The following is a 23514-nucleotide window of genomic DNA, read 5'->3' as shown; positions in this document are numbered from 1 at the left end:
AAAGTAGCACTTTATTTTCTATCAGCCACAAGGTGAATTACAAACTTTTCCTTGCTCTAGCTGCTGCAAGCACACTAACTCATTTCCATGGGTTGGGTTCACTGGTCTGTGACAGCTAGATCCAACTCAGCTTCACCCTCCAGTGAGGCGGTTGCTCTAGAAGCCAAAGTGCTGTGGAGTGGTTGGAAAAGACTTTCAGTGGCAGGAGTGACACTGTAATGGAAAGGGAAGCCTGAAGAGGACGATGGTCAGCAGCCACCATGTGAAGGATGTATAGAGCCCTCACTTCACTTGACTGATGAGGTGGTATACAAACAGGCAAATGTGGGCCAGGTTTTTTATTTTCTCTTTTATATTTATTTCCCCACCCTGAGATAAGTGCCGCAATCTACATCTGGAACTATATTCCATTTTACATACATGTAACATGATGCTGCTTTATGCCAGCTAGCCAAAAAATATCTGATATTCCATTACATCTTCAGTGAGTTTAAAAAAAAAAGAGAGGCATGTACTAAACAAGTTCTCATTTTACCCTTTTGGAGACAGAAAAAATTTGCTCTTCTAAACACTCAGCCCTTCAGAATCAGCTCCCTTCTGAGGGAACTGGGTGGCTCAAGTAATTATTGGTAGAGGAACATGGAGCTTTTCATCTCCAAGTCACAAACTGAAGCCTGCTCTGTACTGGTTGTGACCATGGGATTATTCCAACAGCTGTTCAGTGGCCCGTGAGGACTAGCATTCCTGGTCCAACAGTCTCATTAGTCTCCTAGATGCAGTCTCACAGAGGACAAGGATGGTCATGGAGACTACACTAGCTAAGGGTGTTTTCTCCAGTCCATGGTTGGGGCACCTTGGAACAGTGTAGAGAAACCTGAACTTCTGAGGTCTGTGCTGTAACTGTTCTGTGATACAATAGAGAACCTACACCTCCAGGGCTGTCACTGATACTTCACAAGCATCAAACGTACATAAAGTAAGAAGAAAAAAGTATAATTGCTTGGTGGAGTGAAGTTTAATGAATTAATGCTTGTAAAGCATGTTGATATCCTCCAGTGACATGCCCTATAAATGCCAGGCATTATTCTGTTTTCTAGCTCTTGGGCCTCCATGGAAATGCTGAGACAGGTAAGAAATCACTTGTGAATAACTTCCATCATACCAATTACTAAAAAGACTGGAAACTCAAGTGTAGTCTGCGAGGTGGCAGAGTAGACACTGCATCATTCTTCCCCCAATATTGAAAAAACCAACTGCAATTACAGATGCCTTCTCAATTAAAAGCAGGTAACAACTTCTTGTTTTCAGCCTGAATGCAAACCATCTGGGTGAGGTGAAAAGGACAGTTGACAAGGTTAAAAATCTCAGACAAACATGTTTACAACTCAGAATAAGTATGTCCTATTCAGAGAGTCCCTAGTAAGAAATGATGCAAGAACACCAGTTAAGAGGAAGTTCTCAGCTACATTCCCAATCTACATGAATGTGATGCAGCTTTCTCTCAGCTAGCCAAAGATTATTTTCATGAATTTTATGTAACAGCTCAGATGGTAGGAGGGCGGTGTCTCTGTAGACAAGCCTCTGCCTCTCCAAGCGGCTCTGTATGGACTTACGTATAAGTCAAGGAACTTGGCCAAAGTTGTCAAGTTTAGGTGCCCAAAATTAGGCACCTAAATCTACATTCAAGTACCTAAATCAAAGTGGACTGATTTTCAGATGTAATTACATTTGAAAATGCTGGCCTGTAAAAAAAAAGTTGACCACATCTTAAAATTCTATCAGCAGTCTTAGAACAGGTTATAAAACAAATAGGTAAATTTATTTCTAATGGTTACTAAAATAGTTTCTTTAAATTATTTACAAATCATATTGGTCATTTTCAACTAATATAGTAAGTAACATACAATTTTAAAAAACCACTTGTCCAATGAAGTGTTTATAACATTTAAAACTTTTCTTCATGAGCTGTTCTTACACACACAAAATGGCAACACTTCCATGTCTCTCTGCTGTATAAATACCTCTACACAAAACAAATTAGTCATCAGTTTCCAGCTCTCAAAGAAGGGCCAAATCCACCACTAGCGTAAGTGGTCACAGCTCCAAGTCTATGGAGTTTTCTTGCACCAGTCATTAATCCAGCCCATTTCAGATCACAAACCAGAGTCTTTTCTGGTAGTCTCAGCATGGGGACTTAGCTGCCCTTTCACCCCCTACAGATAAGTCCTTTTTAAGGACTTTTATAGCAAGACAAAGGGACGTTTGAGTAATGGATGTGTTAGAGTGCCATCAATCTGGCAGCTATTGTAAGAAAATGTATCTTAAATTTGAGCAGTGTCTCCTTCAAATCCAAGAAAGCTGATCGGATCTGGAACAAGAGACACCCAAGATGAGATACTAGGCAGCAGAGAGGCATGAAAGAATGACAATTCTTCTGTGGGTATAGAAATACATACATGATTTTTAATCGGTGGTAAATTTTAGGGATTTTTGGCATGAGGCACTCAAAATATGGTCAACGCATGCATATCAAGTCTGTTTTTCTTAAAATTTACACAGGAAGCAGCAGGTTTTATGCAGACAAATGGGGAGTCATTTGGGACAAGGCTTACAACAGTAATAAACAAATCCTCTCGATGTAAAAATACTCTTTTCAAATAAAACCTTTGGATCTAGCCAAAATAATCTGTTCAGAATGTACACATCTTAGGCCTTTGAGAAGGGTTTGATGAGGCCTTTTTAGCACACACTGGAACAGCATTTAACATTTCCTCCTTGAGATTTGTAAGTCTTAAAACTTGATGCAGAACAAAGGATTCCTGGGTGCTCTGGGGAGCAGATGCACTAAGGGGTTATTTTGTTAACTGATGTGTTAATGCCCAGAGCAATCACTTGCACCTCATTCATCCCAGCCTCCAAAACTGGGGGAAGGGGAGGAAGGCTCATCTAAACAGAACAAAAACAGCTTTGAGAAGTCTCTCCTGAACCAGATCATCATCATCATCATCTATTCAATTCAGCCAGTCTAGGAAACATGAAGAGGCAACTTATACCCAAGGCCATGGTCAGCTGGAGAAAGAAAGCCGATGGTTGGATTCATGTAGCCCCATCTCCACCTCCAATTAATAAAATTAAGCCTCCGAGAACAGAGGGGAATGTTATTCTGGTAGATTGGAAGTAGGCAGAGGAGACTGGAGAGGAGTCTGGAATCTGCTAGATCCCATTATCTTGCCATACTCAACGGCAGTACTACCTACTGCTGGAAAAAGTTTCAGCAGAGGGACGCTTGTCTACTGCACACAAGAACAGCTTTACATACAGAGGGATGGCTCTACAATGGGGCAGGACATTTTTACCTACAGAGCACTAGGCCCAATAAGTTACTGAGGAGAGAGCCACCTAAGAGCTGTGCTCCATATGTACGCTCTCCAGTTGTCTAGAGAGAACTCCAGTTCCTTTAAATGCAATCACCCTCCCCGTCCTTGCTCTGCAGAGAGAACAGCGTGTGCTGCCTCTGCTCAGCAGTTAAGTTCTGCACTGCCCGGGCACCACAACACTGGTTTCCTATTCTTCCAGGTCTCAGATTTAAGTCATCTGTTAGCAGCCCTCCTTAGGGAGAGCATTTTCAGGCCAAACAGGCAGGACCAGGTGGGATATGCGGCTCCACAGTCCACTCAGCTTATCTGTGTCCATGTGATTATAGGAGCTGGGAGTGTCTGAATTGGTGAATTTGGCCCAGAGAAAATCCCGCACTCTCTCCTCAACCTCCAGCAGGCTGAGGTTCTTTCCCAGCGACTCTTCATCCAGAAGGACAGTTAGCAGAAGAGTTACATCCTTAAATGCTGCATTTTCATGGTCACAGTACTTGTAGAAGATCAAAGTGGAGCCTGCAGGCAGAGACTCAAATCGATGCACCACAGCTGCTTTTTTACCTTCCTTGAACCCGGAGCTTAGTTCATGATCTACTTCCAGCTTGACATCGTCGCTATCCAGCATGGCTTTTGCAGCCCCATCAATCTTGATTGTGGCAGCACTCAGAGAGGAGGAATAAGCTTCAGCAATCTGGTTACTTAAGCACTTTAGAGATTTTTCAGCTTCTTGAGCAGCTGTGAGCAGTAAGATGGCAGGCTGTGAGTGAGGATGGGTGGTATTGAGTCGTTTTATAAGGAACATTTGGATTCTCTCCCACAGTCTTGGATCCTGATTTGGATAGACATTCTCAAGTTTCTTCATCTGGGTCGCAAATGCTTGCACAACTTTGATTTCTTCCCTTGGCAAAGTCTTGGAGGATTGATTCTTCCAGATATACCATATAACAGTAATGGAAGCTACTGCTAATACCAAAATGCACATCCTAAAACATCCTGCACTGGACTGTCCAACAGGCTCTGCACAAAAGAGAATGTTAAAAATAAGCAAATGCTTTCATCATTCAATGGGGAATCAATTAGTATGGATGAGTGAATAGTGACATTTCTAAAGACCCATTTTCCTATCCCATAAACAACTGAACACCACAAGGTAATGGAGACACCCTGGAGTGAGAAAGAAGGACTTAACTTCCTTAGAGGAAAAACTGCAGGGTAATGCAAGACATCGGGTACATTTTTCAAAAGCACCTAAACAACTTAAACACACAAGTCACTGTTTGAAAATGGGACTTAAGCATTTTTGAAAATTTTGCTCACTCATATTCTAACCATAATTTATTCTTCTTTGATTAGATATAATTAAAAACACATTAAAACGTATCTTAAAGAGGCAGGTCAAACCTGGCCCAACATTTAAGTTTTGTAAGAATAAACTTCTACAAAATCTGAAGGCAACAGAAAGGAAAAAAGTAAAGCCATAGAAACCAATCTCAATGGAATTTTTAAACAAAATGAACATTCTTCATCACTGTTTGTAACTCAAACATTACTGCATTGTGCTAGTGCTGGGGTTCTCAAACTAGGAGTCACAAGTTTATTATGTGGGGGTTGTGAGTACATGCCTCCCAGCTAGCTACCAAGTCTGCTGTGAAAAGTGATATTAAACATACAAATATCACTTTAAAATAGTGTTAATATTAAAAAATGTTTTTAATTTTGTAAGGGGGGTGTCACTCAGAAGCTTTCACACTCTGAGAAAGAGATCACCAATACAAAAAGTCACCGTGCTAGTGCATAAGAACCCAGAAGTTAAATGGTCTCATCTGTTCATTTAGAGAACTCAAGAAGTAAAAGCAGGGGATGACGAGGACACAGGAAACTGCATCTTACCATTGAAATGCATGGGAAATCAAACATTTGAAGATGGGTTACAAGTTTGTTTTTTAAATGTTGTTAATTTAACAAAGTGATTGAACTATTAACCAGGGTTATTGTCAACATTAAAAAAGCTTATATCATGTTTTTAAAAATCTTATCCTCCCCCTCCCGTCCTACAGGGTCTGATCCTGTTTCCAAAGAAGTCACTAATAAACCTCCCATTGATTTCTTTCGAAGCAGGATCAGACCCATAGCAAGGAGATGCATTTCTTGGATCCTAAATACATTAGAAAACAGGATGACAAAAGTTTTCTGTAGATTACTACAATTGAATTTGAAGCATCTAATTTTAAAAAAAAACAAACAATGGAACACAGAACTATCACTATGCGTGCCCCAAATTTAATCTCATGTAGATGCCGGAGTCTATTAAAGGAGTAGTGGGCAGACCAGGTGGAAATCTGAGAAATTAGACAAGAAGCCTCGAGTCATCTTTCCCTCAGTGCTGAAAATATGTCTCCTGATAAGCAGGATCTGTAATGCAGGTCTGTTCTAGTAGGACCCACTATACAGCACCAAGTTAAAGGAGCTTGAATACAAGGATGGGCACGAAAATGGTTAAATGCTATACGTACATTAAACCAGAGATGGGCAAACTATGGCCTGCGGGACCGTTCTGGCCAGCCCTTGAGCTCCCAGCCGGGGAGGCTAGCCCCTGGCCCCTTCCCCGCTGTCCCCCCTCCCCCGTAGCCTCAGCTCGCCACGCCACCAGCGCTCTGGCCTGTCGCTCCTGCCAGGTGGCGTGGCTGGCTCCGGCTGGGCGGTGAGCTCCTGCTGCTCTGAGCAGTATGGTGGGGGGGGGGGGGGGGGAGAGCAGTCATGGTACAGAGAGTGGTTGGATGGGGCAGAGGTTCTGGAGGGGCGGTCAGGGGATTGGGGGGAGGGGGGGGTTGGATAGGCCTGGGAGTCCCAGGGGACCTGTCAGGGGTGTGGATAGGGGTCGGGGCAGTCAGGGGACAGGGGCTGTCAGGAGTCAAGGAGCGGGGAGGGTTGGGTGGGTGGGGGTAGGGACACATAGGGAGTGGGTGCCAGCCTTTTTTTAGGAGGCACAGCCTTCCCTACCTGGCCCTCCATACAGTTTCACAACCCTGATGTGGCCCTCAAGCCAAAAAAGTTTGCTCACCCCTGCATTAAACAGATCTGAAAGCAGGAATCTTACTTTTGGCTGCAGGCTGCAAATGCTTCAGCGTATTGGGTTGAACTTGAGATTCAGCTTCACCTGTTGGAGTGATGGGAGGGAAGGGGAGTTAAGATGACAGAATCCTGATCCATTTATCCAGTTATCAATGGAAGAGATGAGAAATATGAAAACTGATTTTAGCTCTAAATTCAGTCTAGCTCAGGGATCGGCAACTGTTGGCACGCAGCCCGTCAGGGAAATCCGCTGACAGGCGGGGACAATTTGTTTACCTACAACATCTGCAGGTTTGGCTGATCACAGCTCCTACTGGCTGCGGTTCGCTGTTCCAGGCCCATGGTGGCTGTGGGAAGCAGCGGCCAGCACATATCTCAGCCCACACCACTTCCCACAGCCCCCATTGGGCTGGAACAGAGAACTGCAGCCAGTCGGAGCTGCAATCGGCCAAACCTGCAGACACTGCAGGTAAACAAACCATCCCAGCCTGCCAGCGGATTTCCCTAATGGGCTGCATGCCAAAGGCTGCCGATCCCTGATCTAGCTTCTGCTTTTTGTAGATGAATTCTACAGTAAAACAGGCAGAAAGGTTAAAGGTTAAACAACCTGACCTCATTGACAGCACTGCTTAGCCAGCATTGTCTCACTAACAGAAGTGAGAAAGCGACTATGAATCCAGCAGTCCTAGCTGCTACTGTAACAAATAATCACTTGGAAAGGATTTCATTTCAGGTTTGCATCAAAAAGAGTTCAAAGCCAGCCCTGCCCAGTTCCCAGAGACAAATACAGTGGCATGTTCACAACTGTTTCAGGCCAGCAAACTGATCTCTTTCAACTGGCAGACCAGCTTCAGTTTCCCATATACACTCTTCCCAGGTCCCCTTTTTCACAAAAAAGCATGAATAACCAAACATGCTTATGGAGAGCTAACAAACTCCTCGAATGCTGAACCACCAAAAGAAAATCACAATCAATCTATACATGGGTAAACGAGAGGCAGTTTTATCCACATACTTGATCTCCTGTATGTCATCTTCTGGTTAAACACTGGTTGTTTTTGTACAACTGTTGGGGTATCTGGAACATAGTAACAGAAAAAACATATGCATATTTTAAAGCAATACTTTGACTGTATTAGACTGAAGAAACAGAAGAAAAGTAGTTTTGTCAAGCACAATCTCAGGCCTCAAAGTTACTTCTGCCCACCAACCTGCTGCATAACATCATCAGAAAACTGGACCAGAATAGTGCTTTATAACCCAATATGCAAGCTTTTATATGAAAGTGAGGCTTTGGAGTATTCATGTAAAAAAAATATGAGAAGGTAAAAGATAATAAAAAATTTCTCCTGAAAAGAACAGTGTCAACTGCATTCCATCAACATGTATGAATGTGCACACCATACAGTTATCAGTTATGGTTTCAGTAAGGGTACATGTTATGTTTACTCACATGGTACAAAACCACCTACATTTATGGTTCCTTGAGTCAAATAAATCCTGTGTAATCACAGCAATTGCCTCAAAGATGAAAGATCTCATATATAGATAGGTATATAGATGCATAGTGACAGATGGGGAGAGAGAAAGTAGAGGATGCTAGCAGAAACAGGCAGGCAGAATCTGAGCAAGGAAGATGAATGGCTAATGGAAAGGTACCCCAGAATCCCAGGAGATAGATAACCTAAAACAATTGACCCCGATCAGAGGTTTATGAGAAGGAAAACTCAGAAGTGAACATACGGGACACGAATGCTTTGTATCATGTCTAATACTTCAACACAGCGTTTGCTCAGCTGCAGCCACACTTGCCTGTCACATTGGGCAGTGTCCTCACTGGTGACTGCTCATTGTTTAATACAAAGGGCAGCCATCTCAGCATACACCTTAAGTCTGAGGGGTCATGCCTAGGGGCAAGGGTGCTAAAGCATATCGATTGTGTAGGTGTTATACACCACCTCCTTGAAACTGAACGAAGGCCAGCACAGCTCTGCTTTTGCATGCACCTCCTCTCTCGTCTCCCAAGTCCAGTTCATCTCCATGCTTTGTTAGGTTGGTGCACCTGGCCGCTCCCCAGGTCTTCTCCCATAAGCAATCATATAGCAAGTTGATTCAATTTTGACCAAACTGGATTTGAACCATACCCTATTACCAGTCCTCAATCACCCAGTCCTCTATCAGTGTATCTATTCAGACGCTTTAGTATCAGTTGTAGGAACTGCAAATCAATTTATCTTAAATCATGTCTTAAAGGGGCCCTCAACTTTAAAAAACCTACTTCTGTCTAAAAAGTCTTTTTGTACTGTTACAAGTCACATCTAAGATGTCTATACCAGAGAGTAGAGGAAAAAATTCTCTTCCATCACTTTATTTGATAGCACTTGGTATAGTCAGTTTCCATTACTGGAGTCATTGGGAGGTGTCAGTAATTCAGCTCTTCTGGAAAAAAAAGAAGGCCACCTAATTAAGTGGCTACGGTCCCACTCCTGGAAACACACGAGTAAAGTTACTCACATGAGTCTCATCAAGCATGTATCTTAAGTGTTTGCAGGCCGGGGGCCTATATGTGCACTTAAATCTAGGATTTCACTTTTGAGTATTTTGGCCTAAGACAGTGTAGTGAGTATTACCAAAAAAAAAAAAAAAATCCACAAAAATTGTCAAGGAGCTTTTTTCAACTGATTAGGTTTCAAATTAACAGTGCTCCTTTAATAAAATTAGGAGAATTTCAACTATTATATTTAAACTAAACATGAGAAATCTACTATAAGTCATTTTAAACAAGATTTAAGCAGTCTAGAAAACGAATCTTCGCTCTATGTTGTGTCACATGTTTGTTACTTTTCAGCAAGATGACAGCCTCCAGCAAGAGACGGCAAATGTCCATCATCAGAACCCAGGACACCACAGACCAGGGCACACCAACTCAAAGTGGCTCCAGACCCAGCCAGAACAACAGATGCAAAACCTACAGACATATCTCCAGTACCACCACCCCCCCGCGGACCCCCCCACCCCCACCCCACACACCACCCTTCGAGATCCATGGGTCCTACTCATTTAGTGCACTAAATGTCCCAACAATTATGTGGCAGAACCAATCATTAAGCTCTCAAATGAACTCACACAAGACAAACACCAGAGCACCTGTTGGCAAACACTTTTCACAAAGCGATCACTCTATATCTGACCTATCAGTCCTCATCCTCAAAGGAAATCTGCACAACACTTTCAAAAGATAAGCCTGGGAGCTTAAATTCGTAACTTTGCTAGACACTAAAAATCATGGTCTTAATAAAGAGACACTAATGTATGTCTTATTACAACAATCTGTAACCCACTAACCCCCTTTTAGTCCTATGACATCAGGCGTGTTAATAGGCCACTTCACCTTGAATGGTTCCTTAGAATATATCATAAGTAGTTAGCATAAACTCTCTGTTCAATCTTTCATTTAGTTGTGACACTCTTCATACCTTTCCCACAGCTGAAGAGCTCTATGTAGCTTGAAAACTTCGCTCTCTCACACCAAGAACTTGGTCCAATAAAAGATGTTACCTCACCCACTTTGTCTCAACTGCACAAATATTATTGCATATATATCAAAGAATGGTTCTCTCTGCCCAAATTTTCAGAATGCTACACTGAACTACAAAACCGTACTGCCATATATACAGGACTGTACTGTAATGATATCTTGTTATGTTTTACTTTGTCTGGCCCAAAGTTCAATGATTATCAGTTCAGTTTTTAAACTTTGTGGAGACAAACCCTTTAACAGAAGGAGGGACGGCTGCAAAACATCACTTCCATTACCTCTTGGCGGTTGATTCTTATAATTTTCCCCATCATTTTCAGATTCATTGTCACTGTAGCCATCAGCATCCTCTTCATCATCTTCCTCCTCCTCCTCCTCCTCCTCATCTGCAAAAGACAACAGGTTATATAAAGATTAAGAACTGCTTGCCACACAACTCAAAGGCTATTATATATAGCTACAGCATGACATTTTACAGAATAAAAGGACAGGTCCCTGTCTCAAGAAGTTTATGGCCTACACTAATCATGGGACATCAAAAGATGAAGGCTACAACAGGAAAGGTTGTAAGATAAACTACTGGATGTACATATCTTGTTTAGTTGCTGTTTTGCCAACTTGTGTAACTGTTTGGGAACTACAGTTCTCCCCTGGGTAATGTTAATAGTTGGAAGGAGCAAAGTCCAGCAAGACAGCAGGCCAACCAAGAGAATCAAGCTGGGAGGATTTGAAAGAGTGAGGTACCACTATGTGGTGCATAGAGTCAGAGGGATATTTCAAGCGTTCAACAGGGGTGTGGCATGATACATAGCACAGAGCTGACTGTGAGAGGAAATCAAGAGAGTGACTAAATGCACTGGGCTGACAAAGCCTGGGGCAAGAACACAGAAGAGGTCGTGAATGGAAGAGCAGAGCAGTACAGCACCTCGAAGGTGAAAGGTGACCAATTCAGACTGGCCTCTCAAGACTACAAAAATACATACAGGTGTGAAGAGGTTTGTCTGTCTTTGTTAAAGAAATAGCCCCTTCCCACCTTGTGTAATACCAGTCCTCTCAGCATTCCTTCATAAAAATATCATTGCCTATTCTGCAGTTCCTGCCATCTAAAACAGTTCTTTTATATTACTCCTTTTCATTTCAAATCTTAGTTGACTAACTTCTCATTTGTATGAGATAATTACAGTTTCACACTCACCCCCTAGTTATAATTTAAATCTAAGTTTGTATTAAAGATGCAATATTATTTTGTAAGGTATTGTATTGCTGAAGTCATGGGCTTTCCAATTCAGGAGCCACAGTCTAAACAAACCTGAGAGCTCTAAGTCAACAGAGTTAGATAGGAACCACCAGACTGGATCAGACCAGAGGTCCATCGAGTCCATTATTACGTTTCTGACAGTGGCCAGCACTAGATGCTTCAGAGGTAAGGGTAAGAACCCTCCAACTGGCAGATGTGAAGTAATGTGACCCCAACATTCAATCTCTAGTAGTTAGAGATTGGCTTAAGCCCTGAAGCATAAAATTTAATATTCCTTCCAAAAATATGAAATTATTTTCTTTTGATAAATGTGTTTTGTTTTTTTTAAATCTCAGTCCACAAGTGGGAATCTCATATTGAAACAGAAGGTTGTAAAAAGTCAAGGACCAACACACAGTAGGGGAAAATGGTGCCGGTAAAGGCAAGAAGCCTCTTGATGCTACTATGGCCCATGACTAGAGACCCCCCCAAGACAACTCTGATTTCTGCAGTAGTAATATATATGCTACACTAGACTTTTCTGCAGTTACAGATCCCCATCACCGCCAAAGGAGGGGGATTAGTTTAGAAATTACATAGAAAGGGGCATAGCAACTATTAGCAAAAGTTTTCTACTCTTTAAGTGTGCCACAGTTACCACTCTATTCACAACAGATCCATTAGGCCAGATATTTTTACATGGCTGATAGCTACAGAAGCTGTTCAGTCATTTGCTCTCAAACTGTGCTCAAGATCTCAGTTTTGCCTTCCCACATTCAATTTCTTTCAATATTCACCTCTAAAAATGTACTGCGGCTTCTTCCAAGCCCATATTTCCAATTAATACTTAAAAACTCCCCTATATAATGCTTACAGTGGGCACCAAGGCCAGTTTAGGGAAGACTCCTATCCTATGCCCTAATAGCATATAAGAAATATGTACAGCTTTCAAACTTCTCAAAAACCAATAAAAGCTCAGACACGGCCTGCTACAGGGCTTTACTTTTATTGAATTTTTAGGATTCCAAGAGATTTAACTACTGAAAAACTGCTTCTGTTGCAACAGTGTCAGTGATTCAATAGCAGTCTGTTTGCCTATTTAAAAGGCATTTATATGTTTCACTCTAAATTGTTTGTCTGATAGATTAGGATTTACTCTAGAAAGTGAGCAAGTGGAGAAAATTTTTGTAGTATCTAAACATCCAGGTTCTAAACATCCTGTTTAAATGTAATAGGAGTTTCCTATCTACAAAATGCATGTATCGGTGCAAAATAAAGTTAGAAGTAAATTAGTTCTATTAATTGACTATCTTTTTGAAGTAATAAAAATTGACGTTTACAAAACATAAATTGCATGGCTATTTGTAAGGTGATTATTACAGTAGAACCTCAGAGTTACGGACACCTTGGAATCAGAGGTTGTCCATAACTCTGATATGTCTGTAACTCCAAACAAAGTGCAGTTCGGGCTCCAGTTCCAGCAGCTGACATTCCAGGACAGGATCCAGCAGCAGCTGAACTCCCTCCTCAGCACCAGCAACTTCCTTGCAAGCAGCTTCTTTCTCTGGGTCGGACTAAATTTGCAAGCTTGTCCCCCTCCCAGCCGAGTGTGTGTGCGCACGTAAGTAAACAGCACATCCCCCTCCCGGCCGGGGGAGTAGCGGCGCAGACCCCAGCACTGCTCCTGCTCTGTTGTCTCTGTCTGCCTTGGGCCGGCAGCTGCAGCATCTTCACCTCCTAGCTGTAAGTGGCTGCGGGATGGGGACAGGAAGCCAAAGACGTGCCTACCTTTAAGATGCAATACAGGCACAGTACACTATTTCTTTTTTGGGAGGAGAAGGGCGTCTCTACTGCTGCCTGATTGGTTACTTCCAGTTTCACATGGAGTCTGGTTGACTGGTCAGTCCATAACTCCAGTGTTCGTATCTTTCAGGTTCTACCGCAATAAGTAATTAATAAACTGCTGTCACATCACTTAAAGCATCTAGAACTACAGTGCAATGGAAAATATACTGTAGGAACAGTCCTACCCTGGGAGATGGGATAATCAGTTTTTTCCATTACCAGTTTTCAAGATTTTAGAACATGAACGTCATGGATTGAGTGTAAGACCTTCCCACAAATCTAGGGAAGATGGGTTTTCAAAACTGTTGCAATGTGCTATCAGAAAAGCAAATAGTCAAGGAACTCAAGACAAACCCTTACTTTAAAAAAATATTAAAAACAAAAAATACACCCACCCCACAGAGGGCATGTACCACACTCAACTTGATCAGAAAACAAGACTAGTCAGTTTCACTTTTACTTAGTTTCACTTCTGGGCTCTCATGCAATAACACAATTGCATCTGGGTTTTGTGAGGGTGCCAGATGTCCAACACTCTTGGGGAATATTTCACCACCAAAAGCATAACACTGTTTTTGCTGAAGTGTTTTTTTAAGTTTTCACAAAGACACTTCTTTATGCCATGGGCTGGTCTATACACAGTTTAAGTACCAACTTACCTATATCCATTTAAAACCTGATCTTTAGGATTGGTGCAACGCCACACTGTGGACACAGTTATATGGGTATAAAGCTGCTTATATCAGTATAGCTTATTTCCATAACAGAGTGTGTAGACAAGCCCTTCGATTTGTAAAGCTTTTCTTTCATGAAAAACCTACATTTGGGACCTTAACTACTTGTCAATTCATCTTTAACATTCTTAGGCTACCCAGACACTCATGTACTCCCAATAGTTTACACAACATACATGCAGGTCTCTCTTTAGATGGAAGCAAAGAGAACAGAAAGTAAGTGATACTTATTCTAGGAACAGCTCACACCAATTTTTGGGCTAAATTTAAAATCTATTTGTCCAGTTTTAAAAACACTCTCCAGTTATCAAACAGTAAGAAGAACATAATGAAACAGTGGGAAATAGTTTTATTTCACATAAGATTAAAACACACTGCTACAGCACATAAAATCTCCAAATATGAAATCAGATGTCTATGTTGTTCAATACAACAGTTATTTAAGTCACTACTACTACTTGAAGCGAAAATATAGCTATTAATTCCCTTACAGACTTCAGCAGTTCCAAAGAGTTTTAACCTGGTTGTAATAATTTACTACAGACAGAAGTTTGAGAAACACAGGAATTCTCTCCAAGAGCAACTTTCAAATGTTCATCTGTATGTCTTAGGCCCTATAACACTAATGGTTAATGGGGAGTCTCCTTTAACTCAGGTAACAGTGGTCTATCATCTTGGAGAAACTGGGCTGTGATGGGGATAAAATTATGCAAACAAATCTCTGAAATAGCAAAAGAGTACAGCTGAAAAGGGCTGTCTATGAAAGCCACAGCTTGTTTTCTTTTTACAAGGTACAGTGTCAAGTTCCTTTTAAGAAACAAACCTTTGTTTCACAAACCCATCCTTAAAGAAATCTGCAGAATTAAGCAGAGTTATTTGTCAACTAGAGGGTTTTTTCATAAGCTCTGTATTACAGGAACAAAAGTCACAGGAAAGAGGAAGATGCAGACATCTGCAATTTCACTTCCCTCGTGAAACTAAATACTGAGGTATAAATCTTGCCTAATATCACCAGCTAGTAATGCAAACTGCCTGTCTGGGGAGGAAAAAGTTATCATGTAAGCAGGTAGCATCTTTAACCTGCTCTTAGAACAGCAAACTCTCACCCTGCCTGGAGTCTGGCTTTATCAAAAAGGGAAACAAATTCCAGCCTGAGCCTTTTCCTCAGGCTTGGCTGTTCCTAGGTTCTTCCCTATGGCCCCTACTGTCCCAGGATCCTTCTGCCCAGAGAATCATTCCCACCTTCCCTACAGGAATGGAGGAGTTAACAAGCCACACCTAACACAAGACTACTGTAATCAGCAGCTTTAGACAGGGCCTACCACCTGCCTACATGGTGGGTCTTCAGAACATCCCTGTTTTGGTGACTGATCTTATTTGACACACCCAACAGTAGGTAACACGCCAGCAAATCAGAAACTAATGTTTTAGAGTATTTTCTGATAGCCAAAGCATATAAGACTGTTCTTTAAACTCTTCAGAATCCAGTTTTTAAAACTGGTACTGAGCTCAGCCATTCCTACAGTATCAAAATCCACTATGCAAAGTGATTCAATCTGCAAAATTATTCACTGTATAAGACACAATATACAATAGTGAGTGTGGTTATCGTGATAACTGTAAACACGAGGCACAAGCCAAATGACGAATACTTTCAGCATCCAAAACATGCCTTTAGTGTAAAAATCACTTATAAAATGGAAGGTTTTGTTTAAAAAAAAAAGAACAAATCAAGAGCACTGACATTTATAACCTTCTTAATCTTTGTTCATTTACATAAATTTTAAATATATTAGCTTAAAAAAATACACACACACCTGACACCTGTGGCCAGATCTACACTAAAAAGTTAGGTTGACCCATCTACATCACTCCTGGATGTGAAAAATCCACATCCCTGAATGATATAGGTAAGCTGACCTAACCCTCATTGTAGGCAGCACAAGGTCTAGAGAAGACTTTTTCCATCCACATTACCACTGTCTCTCGGGGAGGTGGATTAACTACAGCAATGGGAGAACCCCTCCGGTCGCTGTAGTAAGCGTCATTGCAGCAGCTGTGCCACATGCAACTTAAAGTTTTTGCATTGGGATACTGTTTTTTAAATTTCAGTTCTATTCATGGCGGTGTCATAGCAAATGCAATTCTGAGTAAACTGAAATCCTTTCGAAATAAAAATCCACCCAATCAGCTTCCAGTGTCATGCAGTTAGACCTCAACCTTACTGTATTGGAGCGGGAGAGGAAAACACAAAAAGTCATTTAATAGCACGTTGTCAGAGGTCTCTACTTGGAACACTCAACTTCTCGGCATTTCTCAAGCAGCAGCCAAGCTGCAGTGGCAACGTTCTGTTCTGTATGTGCTCTCACTCCCTCTCTCAATCTGGGCATTACAGTCATAACAAGCAAAACTCATAGAGACAACCGTATAATAGCAAGCAAACCAGAATATTTAAAGTGGAAAAAAAGTCACTTGAACCAACCTGACTCATTCCTTTTGAAATCTCTTTTTGCACTGGAGAGCCTATATTCTGTAAGGCAAAACACCACAAGAACGATTAACAACAAAAAGGAAGGAAATGCAGCAGTCATGTTCGTGCTGTGGTTATCTGATGCAGTGACGGATACATTTCTCAGGACGCTGCAAAGACTGCACTCTTACAGACCAAGCTCCCCACCCAAACTCCAGAGTTTGGCAAATTTAAACTTTGTTATGTCCTTTGTATTTTTGTTTTTTAAAAAAAATGGGATGTGCCAAATTACACCCAACCATTAGACTATCAAGCCTGGTAACCCGCATCTGGCAGTGGTCTATGCTTGATGCTTTGGAGAAGGTACTGCCAAATCCCAACAATGCATTTTGTGAAATGCAATGCTATACATTGGATGGGCTGGGAGGGATCCCTTCCCGACCCTTTTGAGAGAGTCAATTTATATCTTGAAGCATGAGATCTTACTACCCTTCTCTTAGCTTGCATAACTACAGATACTATTGGTCATAGCATGTACTCAGTGTTTTTACAAAAATCACACAATGTTATCTGACTCAATTACTATATGTTGCAATATCCCAGCCAACTATTACTACAATTCATGCACTGTAAAACAATATATGCTTGTATAGCGCCTTCCATCTGATGATCTCAAAGGCTTTACATACATACATTAGTCCTCACAAACTCCTGTGAGATAGAAGAGTACCATCCCCATTTTACAGAGAAAAAAGCAAGGTGCAGAGAGATTAAGTGACTTGCCCAAGATTATACAGCAAGTCAACAGCAAAGTCAGAAATAGAACTGAGGTCCCCTAATTCCCACTCCCCGCTGTGATCACTGAACTATGCTCCCACAAGTCCTGTGCATGTTTCACTAACATTATACCCCAACTAGCGAAAACCCATCCTTTAGGTTTAAAAGAAACATTTACCTGTCTGTCGACTCTCTCTTATTCTTGGTCGAAGTAAAGACGATACATCTGCTATGCCAACTGCACTTTCACTCCCTAAAACAAGGGAGAGGAATACATTAAGAGTGTAACTTTTTTAAAAACTGGGTTCTGATGGGTTTATAGAACAGTTTGATACACTTCCACTAACCAGAGAAAACACTCTGTAAATATGCTAGTTTCTGATTGGCTGGAATGTTAACTCTTATCAGATTATTGGGTATGGCAAATAAGATCAGTGAGTCACCAAAGCAGTCACTCCTCCACCACCAGTACTTGAACCCTCCACTCCATCTCTTCAAGAACATGGTCTTCTTAAGTCCGCATCTCCAGTTTGGCAATTTTCCTGAGGTATGTGGGGTTTGTGCAGGACAAGTAGCTGCTACGTATCCAGGATATGGGCAGCAAAGGGGATGCGGGGACAGGGAGAGGAGTGTGAGAACTAGACAGAGACAAATAAGGGGACTGGGGCAGAAGGGTCTATTACCACTAGAGGACATCCCCCCGGGAGGCTGGAATTGATCCCAGGGTCCTCAAATCTCAGCATTCCTCTGTCATGTGGCAAATAGCTGCAAAACACACTGACAAAGTGAGTCTCTCATCACCCTCTAATAGCTGGTCCACACAGAAGATTACAATCTACTACCGCAAGCAGTCACTCAGTTAGCTCAAGGGGTATTGGCCAGTGCTCTGGATCTGAAGGTCAAAAATCGCACTTGCCTAAGGTGCAAGACAGGTAGAATTCACTCCTGAATGAGTGACAGTGTTAGATTCTATGACAGGGACTGAGACAGTACATGCTTTGAAGTCCTTCATTACCACTCTAAATGAAGCAATGTTTGATCCTGCCCCAAAATCTGCCCCTATATCAAACCTAAAGAATCAATTATCACAATGATCAGGCTCCATGAAACTTCACTTCCTCTTTAGCTCTTCGGTGACATATGGGGAAGTTCCTCACCCAACCCTCCCCCAAAACCCCAATCCTGGAGAGGTTAAAGCAATCAAAGAGGCCCAGAGATCAATAAAAGCAAGATAACAAGTCCTAAAAAAATTGTTTAGTAATACCATCCTTCTAATCCCTAACCATATGGAATAACTGAACACCAGTGGATTAGGAAACCAATCTTTTATTCAAGAATACATCACTTTATGAACAACAAATAAATACTGTTTTCTTTGGCCTAGCACAATCCTACATACAAATGTTTGATTTTGATGTATCTAAATTATGTGCTGAGACCCAAGGGGCCTCAATATAATAAATAATTGTTTGTAATATTCTATTTTTATGAATCAAATTAATGGAGACTATACAAAAAACAGACTCCTACTAATTTCCTTGCAAAGGGCTTTGGCCACCTTTTTCACAGTAATTATCCTGTTAAGGTGTATTTGAAAGGATACAACAGTGCCTTTACTGTGTAATGGCAATTTAAAATCTAGTTAGTGCCTACCTTAAGGATGTGAAAAAAGACACAATACTAGAGTGAAGTCTAGTATTTCCCTGCAGATAAGTAAATTATTGAAACTGGGTATTCTAGATATTTTGAGGAACTAATTTATTGTTAGCAATTCATAAGATCTGGGAGGAGAAGACTTCCTCTAACTGACAAAGGAAAGGAAAGGAAAGGAAAGCCCACTGTTACCTTCTGTCAAGTGTGTCTTACTGTTGTAATTTTTGTTGGCCCTTTGTCTTCTGGTTCTATATGTGGACACTTCATCTTCAAAACATTCATAGAAAAGAAAAAACCAAGTACTTTAGAAACAAACAGGTAAGTTAGCGTGCACCTATCTATAGAAATAAAAATCTCTGAATCAGTCTGGAAATTAAATTTTTATTCAGTTTATAAGAGCACTGAGATTAAACTAGTAAAGTCACTCATATAATCACATAAGAGACGCAAGTTGTGTATAACAGAATATTCATCAAATATTTAAATACACAGGTTTTACAATTCAGCTTAAGCCTTCCTGCTTAATTTTAAGAGTTTAAAAATAGGAGAGGAAATAGGTCCCAGCAGGGAAGAGGCATAGAAGTAAAAATAAAAATATAAAAATAAAGATACCCACCCAAGACAGCCTGGGTCAAATCAAGCCAGGTCGCCCTAGATCTGTGACCTGGTACTTTACCCTAGTGGCTGTCATCTTGTATTCCAGAAACTAGGGATGTAAAAAGTTACCCAGTTAACTGGTAAGAACTAGTCTTACTTGCTAACCAACCTTAACCGTTAACCCAGTCATGGCAGCGCCACCCCGTTGGAGCAGCCCCAGCCGCGCCAGCTCTTTAATCAGTTAACCGTTTAAACAAAATATTTTAACTGTTTAAACAGTTAACTTTGTAAATGGTACTTACATCCCTACCAGAAACTAAACTGGCTCTTAAAAACAAAAACAAAATAAGGAAGTCTCAACCCCTTATGGTTGCACAGAAAACATTCAAACTGAGCTGACTAGAAACAGATGCAATAAAGCTTGACAAAGTCAGCAGAGAGCCTGAAACAACTATTCAGAGAGGTGTGAAATGCCCCCCTCTCTCATTGCGTTAAGGGATGTGAACAACTTTGCAGAAGAGCAGCTATAAAGTAGCCCCCTCTCATACACAGATCTAGAACTATGTAGAAGCCAAAAGTTTTACCGCACTTTAGATTTACTACATGGCGAATGAGGCAGGCCTGCTTACCAGTCAACACTGCTACAAAGTAAAGCTGAATTCCATGTCTTAAATTTACGCTGAAGTAACAGAGCAAAATTTGATCTCTGGTGCACAGGAAGTAAGGCAAGAGTGAACTCATTGCAGAGGATCAAAATAACACAGTAAGCTCATATCTACAAGTTACTTAGTTTAAAATATTTGAATAAGTTTTAGTTCCATTGAGGAAGCAAGTGTTGCACCAACAGACATAGCAACTGTATAACACACAGCCCGACTTCACTTGTTTCAGTGAGCTATTTAAATATAAATGTCACACACTTTTTACACAGGGTCCAGTTCTGCTACCCTTACTCACTAAGATCAATGCTTAAGTCATATGGTATTACTCAACATGAGTCAGAGTAGCAGAATTAAGCGTTCACAGTGCAGAGAACAACCTGCACAATGAACAAGGCAGGGGCCCACAAATAGAGTATGCAATCATAAAGTTAAGTACCATATTGTAATAAATATTTACAGGGGCCTGAATTAACGGTGTACAAGTAACTTCAGTTTAGTCATTCCAGTCTTTTGGGGATTCACTTTAAAAAAATACATCAAAGTTGTATAGAAGGTAACACATCAACTATTTGATAATACAATACAGACTTTCTGGTCCTTTGAAAGAAAACTGATGCTGGATACAAAGTTATGTTGTGGGGAGACAACTAAGAAGAATGTAGTACAATGCACAACTCATGTAGATTCCCTAGAGATTTTTACCATAGACACAAACTGGTGGGAAAACGCTCAGTACAATGCTCAAGCTGAATGTCCTCTGTACCACATCTCTTCCCTCCCTGTCTCAGATGGTCAGGCCACTGAAGTTTAACAGCAAACTCTGCCTTCCTTAAAATGGCAACCCTGCTGGAAAAATTGACTGTATAAAAGAAACATGTGCAAGCAGGTAAGAGAATGGAATTAAATTGTACCCAAAATAAAGCTGTTACTCTGTTTTCAAAAGCCAGTTGGCCCTACCCTGTTTCTTGGAGCACAACTGATTAGTTTACTGGCCAGATGTCACTGTCACATTAATGACAGGTTTCAGAGTAACAGCCGTGTTAGTCTGTATTCGCAAAAAGAAAAGGAGTACTTGTGGCACCTTAGAGACTAACCAATTTATTTGAGCATAAGCTTTCGTGAGCTACAAAGCTTATGCTCAAATAAATTGGTTAGTCTCTAAGGTGCCACAAGTACGCCTTTTCTTGTCACATTAATGATTCCTATGGAGCCAGGTTGCCCCGTCTTCCCGCCTGGGTCTGCCCAGCCTTCCTTATCGCGGGAACGGTTTTAAGGGAAGCGTGTAGATCTCCTGCTGCTAATTCACCTGCCCCTTTGAAGCCGTTTAGCTGCATATGACAGAAGTAACGTCTGCTGCGTTTCAGCTGTCCCCTCCCGACACTGAGCAGGCAGACTCAGGGAGCAGCTTAGACGCGGCGCACGGAGAAAGGAAACGAAACCCAACCCAGCCCCAGCCGTGCTGCAGCGAAGCGGTGCCTCTCCCCCGGGGAGCCCCGCACGTGGTGGGTCCAGCATGCCCCCACCACGGGGACGGTCCCAGCCGATCCCCAACCGAGATGCTGACCACGGCAGCTCTCACTGAACCCAATGAGAGCTCAGCACCCTGCCACCCCCCGGGCTCCGCCCCACGGAGCCCGACCGGCGACAGGGACCGGGTGAGGCAGAGACGGGGCACGGCCTACCCATTCCCCACACGCCGGTACAGCGTCATGCCCGCGCCCCCCATTATACCACTTCCGCCCCCCCCCCCAGGGCATCCCGCAGCTCTCCGAGGCCCCCGCCCGCGTCCCTTCACCACACTCGAGCGTGCCCTGAACCAGAGGATGCAGCAGGGGCGCGACGCGCGCCCGCCCGCCCGCCCCAACGGCGCGGGTCGGCAACTGCTCCTCAGGCACTCACTTTCCGAAGCCTCGGCATCCCGCCGCCTGGTCTCCGGCCCCGGCTGCCTGGCCCCGGCTCTCTGCCGTGTCTGCATCTCCACCGCTCCCGGGCGCAGCGACTGCCTGGAGCGCAGGTAATAGGCTCCTCTCGGCGCTAGCTCCTTCCCCGCTCTTCGACGTTCGTCCTCACGGAACGCCTCCTCCGCCGGCCGCGTTTCCATCCGGACACGCCCCGCCGTCGCGCTCCTCCTCGGGCTGAAGCCGCCGCACTGCGGCCCGCTAGGGATAAGCTCCGCTAGTCCGATAACCTCACTTCCTGTTGGCCAGGTCGAGGGGCGGAAGTTTATGGGGTGTCCCGTTCCAGCAGGCGGGCGCCATTTTGAGGGGCGTTTCTCTTGGTGGGCTTTGCTGGAGCTGCCTCTCCCTTGATTGGGAGGAAGTCACGAGGCGTGACGCAGCAGCAGCAGCAGCCCCGCCCCGCCGCCGAACGGTCCGGCTGGGCCCGGCTTTCTCAGCCCAGGTTCTTCCCCATCCCTGCTCCAGCTGCGGAGAAACCGGCCCCCCACCATTCCAGAAACGGTTCCAGCAGCAGCCCTGCCCAACAGTCAAGAGCTGGGTCTGCCGATCCCCTCCCCGCTCCCTCTTCCTCCCCCTCTACTCCTTTTTCCAGCCTTTCTTCCCTCCGAATCCCTCCTCTCTGTCCTCCCTCCGTCCCCTTTCCCCCAGAGGCGGGGGCTGGCAGTGACACTGATTGGTCTCTGCATGGCCCCAGGTGAGAGAAATGCGAAAGCTTCACCCACACAAGCGCGCCCGAGAAGGCAATGAGAGGGACTTCTAGTTACAGCACAGAACTGGGAGTCCAGAGTTCTTTTCTTGGTTTTCTTGCCTGAACTTGGAGCGGCTGTTTCGCACACGCTACAACTCACTCAATAAGTAACCCCTTGAAGTCAGTGGAACTACACGTGTATAAAGTTATTCCTGCGTGTAAGAATTCGCTGGAATGGGGCCTAATAACGCTGTAGTTCAGTTTTGCTCTAAAATAAGACTAATAAAATACCTACCTCAGAAGGTTGTCACAATTGCAATTCACTAATATATGTAAAAGTGCTACAGATGTTCAGATTAAAGAGTAGTCCATCTTTGTGTGGAATGTAGGTGTAGAGGGCTTCTACATCCATAGTGGCCAGGATGGTGTTTTCAGGAAGATCACCGATGGATGGTAGTTTCCTCAGGAAGTCAGTGGTGTCTCGAAGATAGCTGGGAGTGCTGATAGTGTAGGGCCTGAGGAGGGAGTCTACATAGCCAGACAATCCTGCTGTCAGGGTGCCAATGCCTGAGATGATGGGGCGTCCAGGATTTCCAGGTTTATGGATCTTGGGTAGCAGATAGAATACCCCAGGTTGGGGTTCCAGGGGTGTGTCTGTGCGGATTTGTTCTTGTGCTTTTTCAGGGAGTTTCTTGAGCAAATGCTGTAGTTTCTTTTGGTAACCCTCAGTGGGATCAGAGGGTAATGGCTTGTAGAAAGTGGTGTTGGAGAGCTGCCAAGCAGCCTCTTGTTCATATTCCGACCTATTCATGATGATGACAGCACCTAATTTATCAGCCTTTTTTATTATGATGTCAGAGTTGTTTCTGAGGCTGTGGATGGCATTGTGTTCTGCAGGGCTGAGGTTATGGG

At 42.9% G+C, this 23514-nt stretch overlaps 1 protein-coding gene across 6 annotated transcripts; it reads right to left on the bottom strand.

Moving 5' to 3' along the window:
• Nucleotides 1-1797: 1797 nt before the first annotated feature.
• On the bottom strand, nucleotides 1798-22574 carry LOC102943197 (torsin-1A-interacting protein 1). 6 transcript variants are annotated; one of them, XM_043521173.1, is made up of 8 exons: nucleotides 21856-22574; nucleotides 18890-18964; nucleotides 17223-17297; nucleotides 16280-16327; nucleotides 10260-10367; nucleotides 7459-7521; nucleotides 6469-6528; nucleotides 1798-4388 (listed from the first exon to the last, which is right to left on the bottom strand). In XM_043521173.1, the coding sequence occupies exons 1-8, from the start codon at nucleotides 22055-22057 to the stop codon at nucleotides 3598-3600; spliced, it is 1422 nt and encodes a 473-aa protein (XP_043377108.1). In that variant the 5' UTR covers nucleotides 22058-22574; the 3' UTR covers nucleotides 1798-3597. The 6 variants fall into 6 exon arrangements, with proteins under 6 accessions (XP_043377108.1, XP_043377107.1, XP_043377110.1 ...); XM_043521172.1 differs by having other exon boundaries at nucleotides 10215-10367; nucleotides 21856-22224; XM_043521175.1 differs by lacking the exon at nucleotides 21856-22574 and adding an exon at nucleotides 19924-21792.
• Nucleotides 22575-23514: the final 940 nt, after the last annotated feature.

This window comes from Chelonia mydas, chromosome 8 (assembly GCF_015237465.2).
Source record: "Chelonia mydas isolate rCheMyd1 chromosome 8, rCheMyd1.pri.v2, whole genome shotgun sequence".
NCBI lineage: Eukaryota > Metazoa > Chordata > Testudines > Cheloniidae > Chelonia > Chelonia mydas.
Note: the sequence above shows the minus strand (reverse complement) of the source record. Positions and strands in the feature narration are given on the sequence as shown.

Coding starts and splice junctions, on each gene's coding strand:
- LOC102943197 (XM_043521171.1), bottom strand. CDS start 21,471: ATGCTGGACCCACCACGTGCGGGGCTCCCCGGGGGAGAGGCACCGCTT. Junction 7,522..10,214: donor GTCCCTCCTTCTGTTAAAGG/GTTTGTCTCCAC, acceptor ACTATGTTCCAG/ATACCCCAACAGTTGTACAA. Junction 6,529..7,458: donor GATGACATACAGGAGATCAA/GTATGTGGATAA, acceptor TCACTCCAACAG/GTGAAGCTGAATCTCAAGTT.